The sequence below is a fragment of the Callorhinchus milii genome, unplaced genomic scaffold (genome assembly GCF_018977255.1).
Source record: "Callorhinchus milii isolate IMCB2004 unplaced genomic scaffold, IMCB_Cmil_1.0 Scaffold10, whole genome shotgun sequence".
Taxonomy (NCBI): Eukaryota; Metazoa; Chordata; class Chondrichthyes; order Chimaeriformes; family Callorhinchidae; genus Callorhinchus; species Callorhinchus milii.
In genome coordinates, this window is record NW_024704751.1 from 10,298,540 (window position 1) to 10,323,464 (window position 24,925).

Sequence of the window (24,925 nt, forward strand, 5' to 3'; positions counted from 1 at the left end):
CCAGTCAGTGTCACTGTGAACCACTTTCTGATTGTGTTATTTCGAGCAGAGGATTTTAGCTTTTCAATAGCAGATGGGACTGGAGTGGGGGAGGGGGATTACACTGAGCATTAGTACACGCTGGAGCTGAACGGTTTATTGCTTATCAGGATCATGAATCACGCAGTGCAGCGTATCCTGCCCCCCCCCCCACCCCACCCCAGGAGGCAGCCCACCTGCTCCGGATTAATCCACTCAGTGGAAGAAGCGTCAAGGTGTATCGGGGGTGGGGAACATGCGAGCAGCGATTGGCAACCTGTTTGAGACAGCTCGTGTCACAGTGGGCGGCCTGTGAGTTTCTAAAAAGGAAACCACATGTCAAAGGCTTGAAAAGAAGCCGTTTTCCTACTCACGTGTGACATATTGTGTTGGTTATTGATTGGTTTCCCCATCTTCTGGTCGCGCCTGAAGATCTTCGACTGTACCTATGGTCAGCTCCCCCTCCCCCCGGCTCGGAGTCGTGCTCTGCCACTGTCAAGCGCTCTGGGATGGTCTCTGCATGGCGGGCACTTCAGAGAATATACTTTAAAGTGAATTAAACTGTATATTTTGTGGACGAAATGCGCCAGCCAATTACGCAACGTAACGTCCCCACAAACAATCGTGGGTTGAGTGACCAATTCATTATTTATCTAGTACTTACTACTAGGTGAACAGAGGCGTGTGGAGTAATGAAACTTGCCCAACGTTTCACCCTGCCGGGAATTGAACCCAGGTCCTCTCGCTTGCGAGGCGAGTGAGTCAGAGTTGCCCGGTTTAAGGGTCAGTGAGATTAGGAGAGAGACCAGGGCCTTACTTACCTCTGGGTCTGTTTGTAGCAGTTGCAGGAATCAGAGAGTTGGAGGCGGGTCCCAGCCATGGTGTTGGTTGATGATGAAGGTGGCGAGTAAAGCCAGGGAGAGAGAGAGAGAGGAGAGAAGTTGAGTGGAGTTGAGCAGCGGGCATTCTCCAGGCATGAAAAACGTGTGTCCTACTCACCCATACTGAGCAGGAGTGTCTTAAGTTTGGCATCTGTCATCTTCAAACGGCTGGGACTCGTTGGAGCGACCAGATGGCCGCTTGGATGGGGGGCAGTTGATTTCCTAATGGTGAGGCTGGATCTGGGCTCCTGTTTGCTGGTGTCTGGGTGTCACTCAATGTCTCCACTGATCTCAATGATAGGATCAGGCAATGGGTCTGCTCCTCTCCCTGTCTCAGACACCAGTCTCTCCTGACACCCCCACCCACCCACACTCACACCAGCCCCCCCCCCATCACAATGGATACTTGGATCCAAATGTAAACGTCACAATGGTCACAGAGATCACTGGCCCAACAGTGGCTCATCTAACAATTCCTCCCTGAGAGACAGGACATCACACTCACAACTGCAACAGCAGAATGCTCAAATGTCCATGGGTAAAATAATAACTTCTCAACCCTAAAGCACGGTCCATCCCATTTCCCAAGTCTTATTGGGTGAAGGAACAAGGCTCAGAACATAGGACATCACAAAGATTCAAGAGTAGCGGAGAAAACAAGTTAAATCAACCAATCAAGCAAAAACGTAAGCACCTGTAGACTGTAGGAGGGGTGAGGAGAGAGGGAAGGAGCTCATAAGAACATAAGAATTAGGAGCAGGAGACGGCCATTCGGCCCCTCGAGCCTGTGCCCCGCCATTCGATAAGATCATGGCTGATCTTCTGACCTAACTCTAATTACCTGCCCTATCCCCATATCCCCTAATCCCTCTATTGTTTAAAAAAATCTATCAGTCTCAGCCTTGAAAATGTTCAAGGACTGACTGAGCATCTACAGCCTTCTGGGGGAGTGAATTCCATAAATTCACTACCTTCTGAGTGAAGAAATGTTTCCTCAACTCTGTTCTAAAAGGCTGACCCTTAATTTTAAGACTGTGACCCCTGGTTATAGATTCTCCTCCCGGGGAAACATTCCCTCTGTGTCTACTTTATCAGCCCTTTAAGAATCTTATACGTTTCAATAAGATCTTCCCTAATTCTTCTGTACTCTATAGAGAATACAGCCCTTGTTTATTCAGCCTATTCTCATAGGTCAGTCCCCTCATCCCAGGAACTGACCAAGTGAATCTACGCTGCACCCCCTCGAGGGCAAGTATGTCCTTTTTTAAATAAGGAGACCAAAACTGCACACAATACTCTCGGTGCGGTCTCACCAGGGCCCTATACAGTTGCAGCAAGACTTCCCTACTCTTGTACTCTAAACCTTTTGCAATGAACGCTAACGTGCCGTTCGCCTTCTTAGTTGCTGCTGCACCTGCAAACTAACTTTTTGAGACTGGTGTACAAGGACACCCAAATCCCTCTGAACACTAACACTATCTAATCTCTCCCCCTCTAGAAAATAATCTGTTTTTCTATTTTTTCGACCTTGGTGAATAACTTCACACTTCCCCACATTAAATTCCATCTGCCACCTACTCGCCCACTCCCCTCTCCTATCTATATCCGTTGCAATCTTTTTGCATCATCCTCAGAGCTCACTCTCCCACCGAGTTTAGTGTCATCCGCAAATTTAGATACGTTACATTCAATGTCCTTGTCCAGTTCATTGATGTAAATTGTAAATAGCTGAGGGCCAGCACTGATCCTTGTGACACTCCACTAGTCACATTCTGCCAATTCAAGAATGACCGGTTTAACCCTACTCTGTTTTCTACCCGTTGGCCACTCTTCAATCCATGCTAATATGTTCCCATTAATCCCGTGGGCCTTAACCTTGTGCAATAGCTTTTTGTGTGGCACTTTGTCAAATGCCGTCTTAAAATCTAAATATACTACAGCTACTGGTTCCCCCCTACCTAACCTGCAGATACATCTTCAAAAAAACTAAAAGATTAGTTAAGCATAACTTCCCTTGTGTAAAGCCATGATGACTCTGCCTAATCTGGTTGGCCCCTCGGCACACTGATCCAGATAATTATCCCTAATACATTCTATAAAATCTTCCTCTATCATACTTTTCCCAATTTGGTTGTCCCAATCTATGTGCAGATTAATCACCCACAATTAATGATTTTCCTTTACTCTATGCTCTGCTAATTTCCTGATTTATACCTTGAGAGATACTGTGACTGCTGTTCAGGGGTCTATAAACTACTCCCACTAGAGTTTTCTGCCCCTTGTTGTTACTTAACTCTACCCATACTGACTCCACTTCCTGCTTTTCTGATTTAAAATCTTTCCTCTCTACTGTTTTTATCCCATCCTTTATTAGCAGGGCCATCCCCCTCCCCTCCTCGTTACCACGTTAGGTTAGACTTAGTCCCAAGTCAGACATGTCCGAGTACCTGTGAGTAGGAATTGGAGCCACAAGTATTTGATGTCAACTCACGAGCAGAAAGAACATATAATGAAAACTTGTGTTTCCTTATATTTGCTTCGAAGGTTTGAGCTGGTTAAAGAGCAGGGGAGAGAAGGTACAAGAGAAGGTTTCAGATAGCATACAGGACAGGAATAATAATAATCCTTGCATTTGATATAGCCCTTTTCATGACGTCTCAAAGCGCTCCACAGAATAGATTGTAAAGTGAATTGACTGTATATTTGTGGGCGAAATGTGGCAGCCAATTGCGCACAGCAGCGTCCCACAAACAGTTGTGGATTGAAGTGACCAATTTATTATTGTTTTTTGGGGATTATTATCAGGCGTTGGAGTAAGGAAACTTGCCCAAGGTTTCACTCTGCCGGGGATCAAACCCAGGTCTCTCACTTGCAAAGCGAGCGCTCTAACCACTGAGCTATAATGGGCCAAATAGACCAATGTTTCTGTGCTGTAAACATATAATAAATAATCATATAGCATCTCAATCACGTTGGCAAGACATCTCAAAGCTCTTCATAGGATTTACTTTGAGGTATATTTTGTGGGTAAAACGTGGCAGCCAGTTTGCGCACACTCCAAACAACCACAGAGTGAGTGACCAATTTTATAGGTGTGGGGTTATTGGCCAGAACAGCAAGAGAAACTCCCTTCTCTTTTCAAATAATGTCATGGGATCTTTAACGTCTCCCTGAATAGGCAGATGGGACCTCGGTTTAACTTACCTGCCGAAGGACGCCACCTCTGACCATTGGATTGTCATCTTAGATCATGTAATTCCAAGTCCCAACGTGGGGTTCGAACCCACAACCTTCTGACTAGATAAGTTAATAAATGAGTTTAGTGGAAAGAAACATTTGGAGCTTAACATAGATAACCTGGAGGAGCTCAGCTCAGTGTAAGTGATGATCATAGGCTTTGAATTCCTGTGCTGTGGAGTGGTCTGCCATCTAGCGGTGGAACTAGACGAGCAAATCTGCTGAAACATTTATTGGTTCCCGATAGTCAGCCCCAGGTCCACCTCGGGCTTGTCCTGTGATAACGTTTGGATGTTGAACGCTGGCAGGAGCAGAGCTCCTTGTGTTCCCTGACTGGAGACAGCTCACAGCTTGTTACTACAGCTTGTGTTCCCCACAGTGGGGCTGTGCCTGATCTGATCAATGCCTCTAATCCTCTCCAGGTATTGATTGCCTCTCTGGTCACAGTTCCGCATATTGCCTTCTTCTATTTTTATTAATTATCCCCATGATTTTATTTTTTCCTTTCAGTTTCTTTCTCAATTTGAATTTTCCTAACACAGAGATTAGTTGCTGTGTTTCCCTCCTATACCTACCGTTATTATTAAATCCACCAGTATTTATTTATAGACTGTTGGCCTATTCTTTCATTGTCATTAATTTAGGTTCTATCCGCCTTGTGATCCAGGTTGCTATGAAGGGCCCATCATTGGGCTTCATCAATACAAACTTGGAAGTCTTCAAAATTGGCAGCTGTACTTTCGATCACTGTGGCACAAATCCCTGGAACTCCTTGCCTCAATTCTTCCATCTTGCTCCCTCTCTTCCTGTCTTCAAATCACACCTGAAGACTTTCCTCTTCGACTGTGCCTTCGGTCACCTCCCTCTCCCTTCCAACTGAACGTCAGCAAGACCGAGGCTCTCCTGATTGGCTCGCACTAGCGCCTCCGCACCTCGGGTACTGGCACCATCAGCCTCCACACTCAACCTCATTAAGCCAGTCAGGAACCTGGGTATCTTGTTTGACCCTGAACTGTCCTTTCTCCCCCACATCCGCGCCATGACCGGCACTACAAAGAATCTACAACAAAGGCAACTTGCACCTTTCACTTGGGGCAGTGTCTTGGGAGTGCCCTACAGTCTCTCTCACTCTTTGAAGCACCTCCAGTTGAGTGTGCCTCTTCTGCTTTCTGGAGCAAACTTTGAATTGTACCTAGAGGTGAAGGAGCAACAAGCTTAGCCTCCCCCCCCACCCCGAGAGGCCTGTGTCTGTACGAGCGCGCGCTCAGGCAGTTTGAATAAGAAGCACCGGCTGAGATACAGCTGCTTTATTCCATTTGTTAGTTACATATTTCACAGTCTCGCCGCACCGGTCACGCTCCTGTGTGTAAAGTGCACTCTCTTCCCAGTTCCAGATTCACACTGAAATGTGGAGATCTGAAAAGAGTCGATGGGAGGGACCGAATGCTTACAGAATAAACTAACAAATGCTATAAAAATGATCGCAAATAACCCATGGCCGCGAGGCCCAGCAAAACAAGGCACAGATTAACTTAAGTGTCAGATGTCCCCCAGATCTATGCTCTGGAAGGTTCTCCAGTGACGAGCAGTGGCCACTTGTTTGTTGTGGTCACTGCTTGGCTCAAAATAGCAACTTGGTACCTTGAGGCTGAGATGGACCTCGGGGTAAACACAGGGATTCCCAGCGGCTGCGACTGTTTGATTTCCTGCCCTGAATCTGTCACTCAGTGAGCAGCCGGCCTCAGAACCTCTCCCACCAGACCATTGCTCATCATGTTGGAGTTTTACACGCCCAAGGCCCTGAATTCCCCCTAGCCTTAGCCTTACCAGAGCAGTTCGGGCTTAAAACCTAACGTTGTGCACAACTGGAGAATTGTTCCATTTTGTGTGAATTTGTAAGCCGGTTTCTTTCTGCAAAGCCTTGGGACATCCTCCCTACATGAAAGGTGCTATATACAAATGTCATCTGTTGTTGTTGCAGAGAACAAGCTTCTGCATTAAGAACAAACTGAAGAATTACTGAATTTGGCTCACCTTCAATTTGAAAGCAGAAAGTAGTCTCACAGGCTAAGACTAGGTAGAATTTCAGGCCTCAAAATATGACTGTGGGTGGGGATACATGCTCTCTCTCTACCTCTCCCCCACCCCCCCGACACACACATTTTCTCTAGAAGGGTTTCACTAGACAGCGATTGAGGAGCAGGTAACCTCAGCTGATTCCACCCTCCCTGACCCATTGGAACTGAGGCCAACTGTTGACCCGGCTGAGATTGGGTGAACTCAGCACAGGCCGGGATTCATATTCGTGACCTTCCTGGTCTGTGCTCAGTGCCACACGACTGTCCGCGAGCTAACAAAGCTAATCGGGGAGTTACTCACTGAATGCGTGTTTCCTTTTTGAAACAAATGACCTCAAGTGAACGTTTATACTTAACCCTCGCCATGTCAGTCAAACATACGTTGTCACATCGGACAGTTATGCTAAAGAAGCGCGTGGTGTCAAATCCTAGGAGCTCCTCCAAAACATTCGGAATACTGTTTGGAAAATACTAAGTTTTGCTGCTCACAGTGTCAGTTCGTGGCTGTCAGGCTCACCACTCTCTCCTCTCAAACCTGCAATGCCTGAGGTGAACCAACATTGAAGAGAAGCAGTGATAAGGCTAACACTTTTGGAGCAGGAGACTATTTTCTGTAAATCTCCTCCTTACACACATTGTAAGGTGTAAATCTCAGCGGGGGGGGTTGAAGAGGGCTCCCTGGGGAGCTTTGTGCAATGACTTTGGCTGGAACACTCCCCCTCCCAGAGCTCTGTGATGAGGTAAGAGCTCTGCAACACTGCACAGAACTCCCCCCCACTCTCCCCCACAAAAATCAGTTTGTATGTTATGTCCCCAGTTTTCACGAAGACAGCTCCCACTTTGCTACACGTGCCCCCCCCCACACACACACACACACAAAGCAACCTTTCTCCCCCTCCCACAACGATGCCATTGGGTTGTGGTCTGGTCCCACCTCACAGTGCTCACTCTCTGCTGGCAATGAGCCAGGGCTGAGCCTCAGTCGGGGCATTACTGTGGGTCCAATCCTGTGCTCAACACATTCGCAAATGGAGGGAGGGCCAGGGTTACTGTACAGTGACTGGAGCAGACATCCTGGCTGATTGCTGCTCTTCCTAACTCAGGGAGGCGCTGAGACCACCAGCTGAGCTTACATAGCTCAGCAAAGACCAGGGATGGAGTGAAGGCCGGATCTTTCTCACTGTATGTCATGGCACACAACGTGTTACATTCAATCACTGAGACACCGGGGGCAGCTCTGGATCTGGGGAAACTTGGAACAAAAGAGCTTTGTAGTGGCGAGTCACAGCGCATGTCAGACGGCCTTGGTGGCAGTCAATCTATAAGGATTGTTTCTTTATAACTTAAGGGAAACAGAGAACTCAAGCGTTTGACAGCAGAGTGCAGTACGCCCACTGTGCTCACACCAGGTGCCAGTCCAGCAAAGCTCTTAATAGGTCAATGCTCGGCAGCGACAGCAATTGCCCCCGTCTCAGACAACAGTGTCAGTGTTCCCACAAGCTGGCTTACACTCTTCTTTCTACTGAGCGATATTCACTATGAGGTCACTCAAAGGTCCCTCGGATCAACAATAAGACTTAAAATGGTTAACTGAATAAATTAATTAGAAAAACAAATGAGAATGAACGTACACCTGATCTCCTGAAGAATCGTCAGGACTGGAGTGAGATCATATTATAGGGAAAGAGGAGCAGGATCTGTGGAATCTGGGTGTTGGTGAATCTTTTGCTTTTGTTACTGTCTCTTGTGATCATGTAGAACACGATCTCACGTCGCTGACTGTGATCTTCAGGTCGTGCCTGAAGAGCTTCCACCTATGGTCACTTCCCCCCGGCTCGGCGACGTGCTCCGTCGCTGTCAAACGCTCTGGGACGCTACCCTGCATGAGGGGTGCTATATGGATACAAGTTGTTGTTGACTCTTGGGTTTGCTTCTCCACATCAAACGTTAACCTATAAATCCACCACCGCCTGGCATCAACGTCTGTCTGGGAAATGGTCCCTGTCAGGTCTGGGGTAGATGGGAAGTGGACAAGTGGAGGTGGACAGGACACATTGGGAAAGGGGCAGTGACTCAGCTCAGACTAAGCTACGTAGAAGTAATACACAGAGCTGGTGGAGGGGGGTGAAACAAGGCTGAAGGTCAGCAATTGTCCTCACAAATACACTTGGACAATGTTAACACTGACTGTGAAATACTGTGGCAATGTCTTTGGCTTCTTCTGAAGAGATTAAGAGTTTGTACTGTTCACAGCTAAGATAGGACCCCCCCCACCCCACCCCTGGCTACTCTTGCCTTTACTATTTCACGCTTGTTTCCTAGAATAGGGATTGGGCAAGTGCTTTTGTATCTGCCTACCCTGTGTGGGACACTCCACAGAGAGTTTTCATTGGCGCACAAACCTGGCTTGGCTCTGATTCTTGATCTAGGGTATCTAAAGTGATGGTAGGTCAGTACACTTTATATGGATGAAAAGTCATCATTGGTGGTGGTGGGGTGGGTGGGGGTTAGGCCTGCAGATTTTGGAGACAACTCTCATGTCCCACCTTGAATCAATTGGCCCAAAAGAAACCTTCTGCCCTCACACAGGGCTCAGTGAACAGTTAGGGCGATTTAGCTACTTGCAGGCTACGAGTGGACTGGGCACTTTCCGGGGAGCAAGTTGTGTAAAACACGTTGTGTAGAACCTCCAGATATGAGTGTTCGCATCCGGGGTTGGGGGTAATTCAGTAAACAGTGCGAGAGCAATAGAGACAAATGAGTCAGAAATTCCAGCTGGCTTTAGCTTGTGACTTTGCGTAGAGTTGTGGGAAATTCAGTACGAATTTGGAAACCGAATTGGAAGGATTTTAAACAATTCCAGATGTTTTTGACAAAATGAGACTAAGTGGATTTTTGGGCCTTGAAAAGGGGTTGCAGCTGGGAAGAGAGGACCACAAGGATTTGAAGCAGATTTGCAGCTCTCGGTGGTGGGGGGGGGGGGAAAGAGGAGGAAACTGTTCTCCTAGAGAGACGATACCAGGCGGCTTCACAAATCGACAGGAAAAAAAAACCTTTTCTGAGTCCTTCATTTTCAGCACAGGGACGGGTGTGACAGCCGTGGTCTGGCTCAGGAAAGTAGCTCCTGCCATTAGTTTCTACACTGCCTCCTCCTGGCACCTCTTGTCTCAATCACTGCTGCTGTCCTGAGTCAAGTGGTTTCCAACAGGGAGCGACAGGAAAGCATTTAATGCAGGTAATGTGACCGACCGTTGCGAGACATCCAGTGGACACTAGATGCCGACGTCCTCAGCACTGTGTGTTGGCGGGTGTGGGAATGGTTATTTACAGCAGTGTGCTATTGTACATGTTCCCTCTATGATGTGCCAGGCTGGGGCCCGGTTAGTTACAATCCATCAGTAGAGGGAGATCTGCTGCCAGGTGAAATGTTGAAGCTGGAAGCTTGTCCCGGTGGCAGGTACAGGTGGAATGGAGTGTGTGTAACGCTGACACACCAGCATGCTCGTGGGTCACACCATCACCGGGTGGCTGGCTGGCTGCTCTGCTCTCGGCCAGCGGCTCACACGGTTTCCAGAACCTTCTCTTTGTTCCCAGAGTGGCTCTGGAAGAAGGCGCGGTCGATCTGCTCCAGGTCGGCGGTGAGGGCAAGGCGCATCTCCAAGTGCAGCTTCAGGGCTGAGAGCCATTGCTCCAACGTCACAAAGGGCTGCCTGAAGGGACAGCGGAGTCAAAGAGCACGTCAAGGGCGGAGTCAAAGAGCACGTCAAGGGTGGAGTCAAAGAGCACGTCAAGGGCGGAGTCAAGGGGAAGGTCAGGGAAAGTAAAGCTCAAACTCAACAATGTAAAGTTTCAAATTGGAGTAGGGGAGGAATGAGGTTTGCCGAACCTCTCTTCTGCCCCCACTCCCCGGCCTCCAGTACATCTCTCCTCAGCACCCCGCAGCCCCTACCGGTGGACATGAATCTCTGGACCACTCACCTGTTCTCTGGTTCGAGGTCGCAACACATGACAGCGATGGGGAAGAAGGCCGGGGGGCAGTCCTGGGGACAGCATCGCTCCAGGAACACGCTGATATTCAGCCCAAAATCCATGGCCCTTGGCAGGAAATCAGGGTCTGCATTCACTCTGCCGATCATCTGATAGCAAGGAGATCAGCATTCAATACAGTGCCTCTGCATAAACTGTATTCATATATAATAGCGCCCTTCACATGGGGAGAAGGATTGGAGCACTCATGATACTGCCCCCTGCCTCCCAAACCCAGTAATTCCTGAACCCCCCCAGCCCCCGAGAGAGTCTGGAATTCAGCCCCCCCTTTCTCCCGCTGAGAGCGTGTAGTGTGGGCTCAGGAATGTGCAGCTCTTACCTCACACAGCACGATCCCAAAGGAAAAGATATCCACCTTCTCATCATAGCGTCTCCCTGAGAAATAAACCAGCACGGCATTCAACACCACCGGCAGGAACAACCAAACACACTCACACACCTACATTCACACACTTAATCACTCACTTGCACACAGTCACAACCATACACACGTGCACACACTGATACACCTAAGTACCAGCCATTTCACTTTTCAAACAACCTCTACTTTGCACTATTGGTACTCAATTGGTGACACGTGCCCCTATGTAAGCAATGTAAGCAGCAGATGGCCTCAGAAATGTGTGTGTGGTGGTGGGGGAATGGCCGCTACCTCTGCTGTGAGGTACAGGTCCTGTGTGAGACTGGCTCTGTGTGTCTGGCTGTTGAACTCACCGTTAATCATCTCTGGAGCCATCCAGTAGGGGTTGCCGACCACGGTGTAGCGTTTCCGGCGGTCAGGCTTGTGCAGGGACGGCATGCTCCCTGGGGAGAGGTTCCCCGTTTGCTTCTTCTCATCGACCATCAGCCGAGCTAGCCCGAAGTCAGCCACCACCACAGTCTTGTTCTGTGAACACAACCCAGGAACTGACAGGATGCTCAGGGCCGGAGACAGGAGGGGAATAAGACAAAGTACAGGCAGCGCCAGGAACCAGTCAGACACAGGGCTCGAGTACAGGCAGCGATGATGGTGGGTGGTCAGGGGGGGGAGGTACAGAGTGCAGCAAATCTTAGCTAATTCGTGATTGTTCCTGCAATATTCCCAACCCCCCCACAGTGCAGGGTGAGGGTCTGTGTCGGGGGGAGGGTCTGTGTCAAATACGGGAACTTGCTGCACTCTGACCATCGCAGACACTCACCTCTCGCACCAGGCAGTTGTGGGAGTTCAGGTCTCGGTGGATAATGTTCATGGAGTGCAGGTAGGTCTGAAACCAGAGAGAGGACGGTCTAACTCTGTACAGCTGTTCCTTCACTCCCAGCCCACCCCCCAGTCCCCCGACACCCCGAGACCCACCATCCCAGCTGCAATGTCCCTGCCGAAGCTCACTCGCTGGTTCCATGGAAATGGACTGTCCTGGTGGAGAGAGGAAAACCACAGGCCCATTATTATCAGCTGGAATTTCCTGCTGAGACAACCAGCGTCAAGACACTATTCCCTACGGAAAACAGCAGACACAAGCCTGTCCCTCTTCAGCACGTTAGCAAGCACAGTGCGCTCAAATCTGTCGCACGGCCAATAGGGGACAGGGCAGAGGGTGGAGCCGAGGCCTTTGACCAGTACAAAGTGTTGTCACTCACCAAGTCTTTGATGATGTCTCTCAGCGTGCCGCCCCTGATGTACTCCGTGATAAAGTTCAGCCTCTTATCTTTGTAAAGGACACCAATGAACTTGAGGACGTTGGGGTGGTCGAGGCAGCGCATCACCTTAACCTACAGACGAGAGATTACAGGGTTATCCTGGCACCTAGAAACGAGACACAGCGAGGCTCACTCTCCCTCCCCTGAGCACAGCACAGTAGTCTGCGTTCAGTACTGTCTGCAGTACTCGCTGGATGGTTACTCAATGTAAACTATCCTCTTGCTGGTTCCCAGACACTGAGCGAAATACATCTCCAACCAGCTCGAACCAGGGTTCAGAGAAAGCTTCATTGGCTTTAGCATTGCCTCAGTCAGTAGGACCCTCACCTTATGATCAGAAGGTTGTGGGTTGAAGTCTCCACATCAAGACTTTGAGCTCAGACAGACTGCTGGTTTTCAGACAAGACATTAAATCTGTGCGCAGAAGGACATTAAAAGATCACGTAACAACAATGTAAAAGACAAGGAGTTTTCTCCCTGTATCCTGTCCAATTAACCTCCAGATTGATTGTCATTCACCTCAGCCTACTTTAGGATAAATACCTCCTCTTATTCGTCTGCAGAAAAACAGTCACTGAAGTTAACACTGATTCCCAATGTGATGCAATTGAATTTCCAGAAAAGAAAAGATGCAGACACTGGCACAAACCTCCTTCAGAAAGGTTCTCTGCGTTTCATCGTCAAAGCGGATGAGTTCCTTCATCACCATGACCTCTCCTGTCTCCTTATGTGTCACCTGTTCAACAGGAAGAAGCTCATGGCAGGAGCAGAAAAACACGCAAGCACACACACTAGAACAGCCCATGCATTCAGCAATCCCACACGTGTACACGTGCACAATGTAACACAAAAAAGTCAGGAGTTCAAGTACAGGGTCAGCTTTGAGTGCTCCAGACCTTAAAAGAAGGTCTCATGAGGAACATGAGTCGAAAGAGTTGGTGGATATTCCAAACTAGATCTTAGGATGGAGCTTTAGGGATTCAGTGCCTGATGGAAAAGGCCTCCAGCCTCTCACATACCCACAGATCAGAGCCGGCGGAGGCGAGGTGAGAAGGGGAGAAAGGGAGGGCTTGTTCCCAGCCTGACCAGCGTTTGCTCAGCACAGACACCGCTGCCTCCCACAATCCCGAGGAGCAGGAATATTAAGAAAAATATTAAATATTAAAAATTTGGTCACTCAATCCACGACTGTTTGTGGGACGCTGCTGTGCACAATTGGCTGCCGCGTTTTGTCCACAAAACAGTATACCTGTGAAGTGCTTTGAGATGTCTCAGCAACTTGATAAGGCACTATATTGAATGCAAGGATCATTATTATGAAGTGCTCCTAGTCTAGACCAGGGGGAGGGATGAGAAGCAAGTACCTTGATGGCTTGTCCGAAGCAGCCCTTGCCCAGCACCTCCCCATGAATCAGGTCAGACGGTCGAAAGATACGATGCATCCTGGAGGCGATGCGCAGAGACTCCGACCGGCCCAGGTTTCTCTTTTGAGAAGCAGGTGAAGAAGCGGCACTGGAGCTCGGAGACTTGTCTACACTGCTGCTCCTCCTGCGAGCAAAACCAGAGCACATCACAGGAGCCTGGACCACATCATAGCCCTACACTCACCCCCACCCCCGATTCGCCACATCCACACTCCCCTGCAGTGGCTAAGACCCACCCCCCCACCCCGCGTATGCCACCCCTACACTCCCCTCTGCCCTGGGTACACCCTGGGACGAAGTGCTAATCCAAAGTTCCGTCTGTCTGTTCAAGGGACCCTTAAAGATCTCGTTGCGCTATTCACAAAGAGAAGGGAATTTCTCCCAATGTTCATTGCTTCTTACCACATGGTTGCAAGTAGCTGTGAAGATCTTTCAGCGTTACTTACAATTGTTGTATGAAACAGTAAGGTTGTGGACAGAACAGAGAGAGAGAGAGTGCTTACATGACGGGCCTATGTTTGCCGTTGTCTCCGCTGGGGGTGCTGGGTTTCTGGGGGCTGGAGCTGTCCTCCAGGAGAGCCTCATGAGGGTCGTGCTCGATGGTGAGCTGCAGTAAGCGGCTGGTCTCCTGTATCAGGAGGTCAATCTGCAGGAGGAGGTCACTATCAGTACACTGCCCCCCTGCCCGCACCAGTAAGCATCACTCAGCAACCGTCACCTGGCCCCACCACAGCAACCATTACCCCCCACGGCAACCATCAACAGGCCCACGGCAATCATCACCCCCCCCCCCCAACACAGCAACCATCACTCCCCCCCCCACGGCAAGCATCACCCCCCCCTCCCAACACAGCAACCATCACTCCCCCCCCACGGCAAGCATCACCCCCCCCTCCCAACACAGCAACCATCACTCCCCCCCATGTTAGCCATCACTCCACGCCCCCCCCCCCCACCACCCCAGCGCAACCGTCACCCCACCTGGTCCCTCCCACTCCTGAACTACTGGAAGGTGATGTATTCCTGACACAAGAGCAATTTGCTGCATACCGCCCCATCTCCCCAATCTGCGTCACTTAGTATTTCCCACCCTGATGCATTTAGTCAGCAGCATCTTATGCCTTGTTGCCGGGGGGGGGAGGGTTGGACAGTATTCCCAGTGTCTGTCCTGCTCAACTAACCTCATCCAATGGCACATTCCTGATGGGCGTCCCGTTAATCTCCAGAATCCTGTCACCAACGTGGATGGAATTCTTCACCTCAGGACTGACGCAGCCCGCCTCAACCCTGGAACGAGCACAGCACAAATAGGTCACATCCTTGCTCACCTGGGGCTCCCTGCCAAACCCCCAGCCCCCCACAGACACCTGCCCCCCCTCACACCCACCCCCTCTCCAACCCCCCTCACACCTGCCCCCTCTCCACCACACACACTGTCCACCCTCCCCCCACACACCTGCCCTTCCCCAAGCACCTGACCCCCCTACTCACTCCTTGACCCGCACGGTGTGTGTGCGCTCGGTGGAGCAGCTCCGAGGACTGCACAGCTGATCGATGGACACAGAAAATCCTCGCTTTCCATCACTGGAGGCGGGAATGGAGACGAGTGTAACTGTGTGTGGGATCCGGGGGCAGGGCGTCTCTGGCACCGGCGTGACCACCGTCTGGTAATAACATCGGCTACTGTGTGGGGGTGGAGGTGGGGAGAGATGGGGGGGGAAGGGGGGAGAGAGTGGGGATAGAGAGGTTAATGCACCACCAGGGTATGAGTCACACAGACTGTATGAGTGAAGAGCACAGGCAGTATTACAGTGACAATATCACTGCTGATAAGACAGGCTTTAGCTGATTCTGTAGCTGTTGGTATTTTGCACAAATTAATTGCACAGTTTGCTTATACACGACGGACGGGGCAAGTCCTGGATTTTGCAGATAATCACAGTGTGAAGCACTGAAGCATGCGGATGTCTTTACCAGAAGAGCTTGGAGCGCTCCACCAGGGCGTAGCCATCTCCATCGCCAATAAAGGCCCCACAGGACAGACACACAAAGCACTCGGGGTGGTACTTGTGCTCCCCAGCAACCTGCAAAACACCAGACTATCAATCCCTAGCCCAGCCTCCAACCTGCCCCCACCCAGCTCCCAACCCACCCCGAGCCAATCAACTCCTAGCGCTCACCATGATGAGGCCAGTGGTGATCTGCTCACAGCAGCCATGGCACAGCTCCCCGAAGCGGGCCCAGTAATCCTTCTTACAGTACAACCGCCCCTCCTTTTCGTAGTACCAGTGTGATAGCGACACGTTACACTCGCAGCACCTGCGGGACACAGACAATCTCGTCAGCACAGCCCCCGGCCCAGCCCAGCCCCCAGCACAGCACAGCCCCCAGCCCAGCAGAGCCCAGCCCAGCCCCCGGCCCAGCACAGCCCCCAGCGCAGCACAGCCCCCAGCCCAGCACAGCCCAGCCCAGCCCCCGGCCCAGCACAGCCCCCAGCGCAGCACAGCCCCCAGCCCAGCACAGCCCAGCCCAGCCCCCGGCCCAGCACAGCCCCCAGCGCAGCACAGCCCCCAGCGCAGCACAGCCCCCAGCCCAGCACAGCCCAGCCCAGCCCCGGCCCAGCACAGCCCCCAGCCCAGCACAGCCCCCAGCCCAGCGCAGCCCCCAGCGCAGCACAGCCCCCAGCACAGCCCAGCCCAGTCCCCGGCCCAGCACAGCCCCCAGCGCAGCACAGCCCCCAGCCCAGCGCAGCCACCAGCCCAGCGCAGCCACCAGCCCAGCCCCGGCCCAGCAAGCCCCCAGCCCAGCCCAGCACAGCCCCAGCCCAGCACAGCCCCCAGCCCAGCACAGCCCCCAACCCAGCGCAGCCACAAGCCCAGCCCAGCCCCCGGCCCAGCACAGCCCCTGGCCCAGCCCAGCCCCCAGCGCAGCACAGCCCCCAGCCCAGCCCCCAGCGCAGCACAGCCCACAGCCCAGCGCAGCCACAAGCCCAACCCCCAGCCCAGCCCCCAGCCCAGCACAGCCCCCAGCCCAGGCCTCAGCCCAGCACAGCCCAGCACAGCCCCCAGCCCAGGCCTCAGCCCAGCACAGCCCCCAGCCCAGCACAGCCCCCAGCCCAGCACAGCTCAGCCCCCAGCGCAGCACAGCGGCGGAGTAAGGCGATGTTGCGGAGGTAGGGGAAAGCAGAGTGGGTCATGACACTGATGTGGGGTAGAAAGGGTAGTTGAGGGTCAAACAAGACCTCAAGGTTCCAGACTGGCTTAGTAAGGTGGATTGCAGCCTTGACTCTGCTAGGACATCCATTGGATACTGTAGTGACTGTCTGGGAAACCTTTCAGGAAGTAGTAAACAAGTGACTGCAGGACACTAATATCACTATGTAGCGAATAAGAGTCAGTGTGGAATAGAAACTGGTTAATTTGTAGAAGTGGTGCGCTTTACAAGAGGATCTGGGACTACAACAACAACAAGATTCCATTTATAGAGCGTCTTTCACGTCGGGAGGACGTCCCAAAGCGCTGTACAGTTGGCTCAGGACCCGAGGAGGAGGGAAATGGTCAGTGGGAGGGGAGGGAGGGAGCGAGGAGGGGGTAGAGAGTCGAGAGGGGAGCTGAAGGTACGGTCAAAGAGAAGGGTCTTGAGACCGGCCTTGAAGGAGGAAAGGGAGGAGGCGGCGAAGGCACTGTGGATAGAGTTCCAGAGCCTCGGGGCTGAGAGGCTGAAGGCCACCGATGGTTGGGCGGTTGGACATGGGAGAGGGGGAGGTGGAATGGAGGTTGGTTCTCTGTACTGGAATCTTTCTCTTACTAATCTTGGGTTTTCCCCTTAGTAAAAGTCACAGACATGATGACTGTCACTGTGTCTGATACAAAGCGAATGTCCGGAATGCAGGAACTCACCGGGAGCCACACAGCACAGTCTGGATTCTGACTCCAGGCTCACTCGCCAGCTTCATCTCCCAGGAATGGGTCGTTGCCTACTCTCTGTCCCCACACACACACACTGCCCACTCCGCTCTCACACACAGTCCCTGACTACACACACTGCCTACTCAGTCCCCGCACATACACACAGTCCCCGCACGCGGGCCACACAGTCCCCGCACGCGGGGCACACAGTTCCCACACGCGCGCATACAGTTCCCGCACGCGGGCCACACAGTCCCCGCACGCGGGCCACACAGTCCCCGCACGCGGGCCACACAGTTCCCGCACGCGGGCCACACAGTCCCCGCACGAGGGCCACACAGGCCACACAGTTCCCGCACGCTCTCACACAGTCCCCGCACGCACTCACAGTCTCCGCACGTGCACACTCAGTCCCCGCACGTGCACACACAGTCCCCCCCCCACACCCCGACTAGACACTCCCTACTCAGTCCCACACATACACAGTCCCCGCACGTGCACACCCAGTTCCCGCACGCGGGCAACACAGTCCCCGCTCGCGCACACACAGTTCCCGCACACACACACACACAGAGTCCCCGAATACTCACAGTCCCTGATCACACACTGTCGGCTCAGTCCCTGCACACACACACACTGCCTGTTCTCAGCTGTCTCACACACGTATACTGAGTCCCAGACACAGCTCCTACTGGGGTAAGCAGCTGACTGCAGATAGCAAAGTCACCAACATCACGTCCCAAACCAGTCACCGAGAGCGAGCGAGCGAGAGAGACACACTCCCCATTCCTGCTCAGACATATTGCCAACAGTCAGAGAGCGGCACTGACCAGGGACCCAGCACAGATATAGAAGCTGATCTCACGCCGCCTCAGCCATTCGTAGTTTTATTTTTAAGCTTCACTTCCTCTAACTGGTGAAACACAAGCCACGACCGGGAGTGAGACAGCAATAGCCGACACAGAACTGAATTAAACCAGACAGCCTTCCCTCCCATCTCAACACTGCGCTCGGTCCCCTCCCCCTGGGCTCAGGCGCAGCTCATGATTATGACTGTGTTTCTCGTGTGCTGTGGTTCAGTCGCCATCTGGTGGCCGAGCACCGTATATACTGGTGCCCACCTCTACCTCAGCAGCCGAAGCTCTGTGGCTCGTGTCGCAAGTGTACGAGTCCAACCGGTGACTCAGGCGTCAAACCCGCCTGCTCTGTACCTACGTGTGCTTAACCCTGTGACACGCAGACAGGGGGGATGGTGAAATAAAGACTGTCCTAAGGTCTGGTCAAGGCAATTAGTCTCGTTGTGCCAGAGAATGTCACAGTAAACCCTCCTCGGCCCCAACAATCAGACTGGTCACAGGAGGGCAGCAGATCGAGACGCTAGGGTGACTGTGAGCGGGTACACTGGTCACAGGAGGAGGCGTGAGGGCAGCAGATCGAGACGCTAGGGTGACTGTGAGCGGGTACACTGGTCACAGGAGGAGGCGTGAGGGCAGCAGATCGAGACGCTAGGGTGACTGTGAGCGGGTACACTGGTCTACTGAGGCTCAATATTTCCCATTTGAGAATCGCAGTGTTGAACGGTCGACAGAGAGATCGGGGGGGTGTGGGTCGGGAGACCGCAGCTCACTTTATTAGGCACAAGGTCACAGCAGTAGCTACTGTCAAACAAAGTGGCTGTATTTTGCAGACAAACACAGCAGTCAATTGGCAGCCAGCGATGTCCCACGCACAGCCTTCTCTTGCACCCCGAGATTTCCCCCTACCCTCCACCATCCCCCACCCTGACACCCAGCTCAGGTCCTTAACTCTGCCTGTCCAGCGCCTTGGGACGTCCTCCCAATGTGAAAGGCGCTTTACAAATGTAATTTTGTTGTTGTTGGCTGGCAGCTCAATCTGGCATTGGTTGAGGTCAGCAACACAAGAAGGATCAGTGAACACACGAATGGCAGGTACTGCTCTGCTACCGGCTAACACACACCGTCATCATTACTGTATAGTTTACCAAGACCAGTTGATCACTGAATGACCTCCCCTCAATCTGCCAAAAAACTATTGATGGCATCAGATCTGCATCACACAGTTGTATTATACGTTGACGTAGTAATACGACAGACTGCTTATATAAACAATCAGCACATAATATTGTGGGGCGCATTCACTCTGCAGCCTTTTACCATTCACTGGGTAATTCCCAGCACAGATCAGCATTTCTGATCACGACCTGCTGCCTCCACTCGACTGGCTCCGGCCTCCGCCCTCCATTCCACTATATGTGGGCGGGCTTTCAGCCTCTGCTCTCTTCCTGTATCCCTCATCCTTGCCCTTTCCTTCCTCATCTTCAGGTCGCGCCTAAAGACCTTCCTCTTCGATCGTGCCTACGGTCCCCTCCACCCCCTCCAGCTCGGCATCATGCACCGCCAGTGACAAATGCTCTGAGACGCTATCCTGTGTGAGGGGCGCTCTGTAAATGCAAGTTGCTGTTACTGACTGTGACACTGCCCTTCAGGCCACCACCACCACACCAGTGTCATCACCGAGAATGTCAGTGACAGACTGATGGGGGGGTGGGGAGGAGCAACGAAAGAAGAAACACAGTACACCCTCTCCCTCAAAGCGCTTCATAGAATTTACTGTAAAGTGGAGTGACTGTAAATTTGTGGGCAAACAGTATGAGAGGCTGTGAAGTGGATCGAGCGCAGGATTAGCACAGACCCCAGCAGGTGCAGGCCAGATGTGCGGGCGCAACGGGGGAGGGGAACGACAACGGACAGCGGCAGCAGCTGGAGGTCCTACCTGAAGCAGGTACTGTGCCAGTCCGTATTCAGAGCCTGCAGATACTGACCATCATAAATGGAGCGGCCGCAGCCCGCACAGCAGGGTACGCATCCTCCTGTAACCAGACAGGCAGAACAGACGGACAATATCACACACTGTACTGCAACTCAAAGCACGTGAACGTGGGAGTCCAGCAGGGCACACACTGTGCTGCAGGCACTCTGCACACACACTGACTGACTGACTGACTGCACTGCAGCAACAATTATGACAAATGCTGAGACACCAGTGGAGCACGAAGCTCAGCGAGACATGCAACCTGCTGCAACCAGACACACGCACACGCACACACACACACACCCACCCACACAGAGCACAAAAACCCAACGCAACAAATAATAATCCTTGCATTTGATTCAGTGCCTTATCACGTTGAGATGTCTCAAAGTGCTTCACAGAATACATACTTTAAAGTGTAGTGATCGTATATTTTGTGGGAGAAACTTGGGACATCTTTCTGACCTGTAGGGTGCTGTACAAGTGTAATATGTTGTTGTTGAATCGTGGCAGACAAATGCGCACAGCAGTGTTCCATAAACAGTCGTTTATTTAATTTAAATTTATTTAAAAGCGTGTGTAGCCAACAGGGCAAGCATCACATTGAATTATACATACAACGCAGCAAGATGCAGGTGGGAATGGTTACAACTGGCCGGACAGGGACATTAGCCCCTACAAATACACACACTCACTACACTTAACATTAATTGCTGTCAAGGGCTTTCGAGTACTTTAACATTAGAGGCACTGTAACAAATCCAAGGATTCTTAGGACACGTAAAGTCACATTAAACTGATCAATGCAACTAATGTGAACCAAGCAGGCTGTGCAACCTGCTGAAGACAGCCGGGGGTGGGGGGGAGCCGGAGCCCGGAATCTGAACACGATGAGCAAAGGCTGTGGGTGGGATATTATAATAATAGTAATAATCCTTGCACTTGATACAGCCAAGTTGGTTTGGCATTCATCACGTCGGAAGGACGTCTCAAGGTGCTTCACTATGAATGATTGAATAGGAGGAACTGTGTATCTGCAGGAGAATACGGCATCACAACAGGCATCGCCCGGCAACGTCCCCCCAGACAGTGGTGAGGGGTGATCTGTCTGGACAGAGTCAGTCAAGTACGCTGTTGTCTGCTGTGCGCAATTGGCTGCTGCGTTTTACTCACAAATTATAGTCACTTTACAGTGTAACCTGCAAAGCGCTTTGAGACGTCTCGAAGACGTGATAAGGCATTGTATCAAATGCAGAGATTATTATTATTAAGTCAGTCTCAAACCACGTCCAGACCCAATGTGGCCAGTTTGGGTGGGCTTTTTGTGTTGGCATCGCACTGGGCATGTGAGAGGGGGGAAACACTGGGGTTGTCTGTGTCTGTGTGTGTGTGTGTATTTCCCCCGTGGAAGACCTTCTCTTCTTTCAATAGCACTGACACAGAGCAGCCAGTCTGCGGGGCCTTATCAGCCAATACTTGCCACAAAAACAGCCCAATTATTAGACATATAGCATAATAGACAGAGCATAATAATTTGGCTACTTTTTTTTGGGGGGAGGGCGGGGGGCTAGTGCAGGGTTGACTTTGGGCTACTAAACACAGTCACTACACTTTACAGTGTGTCCTGTGAAGCGCTTTGAGACGTCTCGAATACAGGGTGAGGGGCCGGGGCTCAAATTGCCGGGATTGTGATTATTGTGATTATTATTATAACAAACTGTGATTTAATTGCTGCCCCCACCCCCCCACACCCTCACCCCCCCCCCCCACACCCTCAACCCCCCCCCCACACCCTCACCCCCCCCTCCCACCCCCCACACCCTCAACCCCCCCCCTCCCACCCCCCACACCCTCAACCCCCCCCCTCCCAACCCCCACACCCCATCCCCCTCCCACTCCCTCAACCCACCCATTCCCCACTCCCACCCTCTCCCCTCAATCCCACCCCCCACTCCCACCCCCCCACACCCCACTCCCATGCCCCCCCACTCCAGTCCCCCCCCCAAAAAAAAACAGAAGGCAAACAAGAAGTAGCCTCTGAGGGGGAGCAGGAGGGAGAGGGGGTGGGGGGTGGGGGTGGGGGGTGAAGGCTGCAGCCCCCTCCCCACACACACACACGGGAGAGACCCCACCACCGCGGCCACTTTTACTTACAAAAGGTAAAGGCTCCGGCAGTGCGGGGGCTGCGGGGGGGGGGCGCGCGCTGTCGCCGTTGACCGTTGGCCGCTGTCCCGCTCGCGCTCCGGGGGGGGGGGAGGGGAGAGTGACGGGGCCCCCGGGCTCAGGCCATCACCGCACCGCACCGCACCCCCTCTCTCTCTCTCTCTCTCTCACAGTGAAATGCCCCGAAAAGAAAAAAGGGGGGAAAGAAGAAAGCGGTGACGGCTCCCCCTCACCCCCCGCCCCCCCCCCCCTCTCCCCCCCCTCACCCCCGCACTCACCCTCCTCATCTCCCATCCGATCGTCCCTCCAGGTGCAGCAAAGCAGCATCAACCACATCACATCACTGTCCACCTCCAGCCCCGAGCCCGAGCCCGAGCCGAGTGCAGCCCGAGCCCGAGCGGAGCCGGAGCCGAGCCCGAGCCCGAGCCGAGTGCAGCCCCGAGCGGAGCCGAGCCCGAGCCGAGTGCAGCCCGAGCCCGAGCGGAGCCGGAGCCGAGCCCGAGCCGAGTGCAGCCCCGAGCCCGAGCCGAGTGCAGCCCGAGCCCGAGCGGAGCCGAAGCCGAGCCCGAGCCGAGTGCAGCCCCGAGCCCGAGCCCGAGCCGAGCCCGAGCCGGAGCGGAGCCGAAGCCGAGCCCGAAGCCGAGTGCAGCCCCGAGCCCGAGCGGAGCCGAGCCCGAAGCCGAGTGCAGCCCCGAGCCCGAGCGGAGCCCCGAGCGGAGCCGAGCCCGAAGCCGAGTGCCAGGCCCGAGGACAGGAGCCGTCGACCCGAGGAGCGTCGCCCCTCCTCTCGTCTCCGCAGCCCCCGCGGGGGGGGGGGGGGGGGTGTGTGCCGCGGGCTGTCCGCCGCCCCCCGCACAGCTGGTCCTCACGCTCCGCGCGGCGGCGCTCTCTCTGCAGCGATGCAGCGCCCCGCGCGCAGTCTGCAGTACCCGGAGCCGCCACAGCACTGCGTCCTGTGCAGCATCTGCAGCGCCCGGAGCCGCGGCTGCAGCCGCGCGTGTTCTGCAGCAACGCCTTCGGAGGACGACCCGCGGCGGCGGCGGCGGCGGCAACACGACGTGCACTCGGAACGCTCTCCGCTCCCGCAGCGCTCAGCTGCCGCACCCGTGCAGTCTGCGCCAGACCCGCAGCCCTCGGAGCTGCCGCCGCACTGCGTCCTGTGCAGCATCTGCAGCGCTCAGCCGCAGCCGCAGTGCGTCCTGTGCAGCATCTGCAGCGCTCAGCCGCCGCAGCAATGCATTCTGTGCGCAATCTGCAGCGCTCAGAGCCGCCGCGGCGACGCCTCTTGCGCACAGCCCGCGGCGCTCAACCACCGCAGTAATGCATTGGCTGCACGGTCGGCATCACTGAGAACCTGTGCGCAGAACCCCCAGCGCTCCGAGTCGCCCCAAACAACGCGTCTCCGTGCGCCACCGGCAGCGCTTTGCAAACGCCTACACAACGCGCAGCACTGACAGCCATCGCGGCAATGCCTTCTGTGCACATTTTCTATGCAACCGGGCTCAGCCGGGCTCAGCCGGGCTCAGCCGGGCTCAGCCGGGCTCGACCGGGCTCGACCGGGCTCGACCGGGCTCGACCGGGCTCAACCGGGCTCAGCCGGGCTCAGCCGGGCTCAGCCGGGCTCAGCCGGGCTCAGTCGGTTCCGAGTCGGAAGGTTGTGGGTTCAAGTCCCAACGCCAGAGCCTGGAGCTCACAGTCTAAGTTGGCGCTGAAGAGCATTACTGGGGTTTTGACGGGAACACTGCATTGTTGGAGTGACCAAATTATTAGGGTCTCATCCCTGGAAAAGTGATCCGCCAATCGACTAACAACTGGGTTCCTACTGACTGCGAGATAAACAGAAGCAAGTGGAGTAAGGAAACTTGCCGAATGCTTGTCCCTGCCCGGGAATCGAACCCAGGCCCTCGAGTTTGCGAGCCGAGTGCTCTAACCACTGAGCTAAGGACTCAAATGTAATCTCTCCCCGGCTCACAGACAGATGCAGAGAAATAATTAACCATTTGTCAGGACATTTGAAGACTGCAAACAATATGATTGGAAATCTTAAATAAAGAAATCAACAAAATCGTGCCCTCCTCTCCCCAATAATATTTATATATTGCACATCTAATTGCAACATCTGAAAACTCTTTACGGAGAGTTCCTGTCAAGTATAGTGACTATATTTGTAGACAAATGTGATAGCCAATTATTGCAGAGCAATGTCCCACAACGTTACAAAAGTTACAAAGGGAATTACCAATTTATCTGGAGGATGATTGTTTAGGTCATCAGGAAAATCTCCCTTCTCTTTTCCAATAGCATAGAATCATATAATCGTACAGCACAAAAAGAGGCCATTTGGCCCATCGAGTCTGTGCCAACTCTTTAAATAGAGCAATGTAATGTCAATCCCACTCCCCGGCCCTTTCCCCATAACCCTGCAAACCCGTCCTCCTCAAATACCCATCCACTGCGTTTTTAAAAGTTGTTATCGAATCGAACTCCACCACCCTTTCAGGCATCACAAAACCTTAATGAATAAATTATGAGATGACATTAGTTTGCAGGTGTTTAAGTTCTAAGAGCATCATCTGTGGAAGAGGGAGGGGAATGAGGAGGTGGATCACTACAATGAGTAAACCTGTACCTCAGGGACAGGCGTTATGGGGTTGATCAGG

At 53.0% G+C, this 24,925-nt stretch overlaps 1 protein-coding gene across 3 annotated transcripts; it reads right to left on the reverse strand.

The window, feature by feature from the left end:
• Nucleotides 1–8,083: 8,083 nt before the first annotated feature.
• Nucleotides 8,084–22,638, reverse strand: limk1a (LIM domain kinase 1a). Of its 3 annotated transcripts, none has more exons than XM_042338827.1 (16): nt 22,544–22,638; nt 20,064–20,160; nt 15,543–15,681; nt 15,337–15,446; nt 14,854–15,042; nt 14,544–14,649; nt 13,866–14,008; nt 13,303–13,486; nt 12,588–12,674; nt 11,879–12,010; nt 11,595–11,654; nt 11,440–11,505; nt 10,976–11,147; nt 10,581–10,636; nt 10,193–10,350; nt 8,084–9,924 (listed from the first exon to the last, which is right to left on the reverse strand). In XM_042338827.1, the coding sequence occupies exons 1-16, from the start codon at nt 22,599–22,601 to the stop codon at nt 9,774–9,776; spliced, it is 1,908 nt and encodes a 635-aa protein (XP_042194761.1). In that variant the 5' UTR covers nt 22,602–22,638; the 3' UTR covers nt 8,084–9,773. The 3 variants fall into 3 exon arrangements, with proteins under 3 accessions (XP_042194761.1, XP_042194760.1, XP_007894610.1); XM_042338826.1 differs by having other exon boundaries at nt 14,854–15,045; XM_007896419.2 differs by lacking the exons at nt 20,064–20,160; nt 22,544–22,638 and adding an exon at nt 17,262–17,490 and having other exon boundaries at nt 14,854–15,045.
• Nucleotides 22,639–24,925: the final 2,287 nt, after the last annotated feature.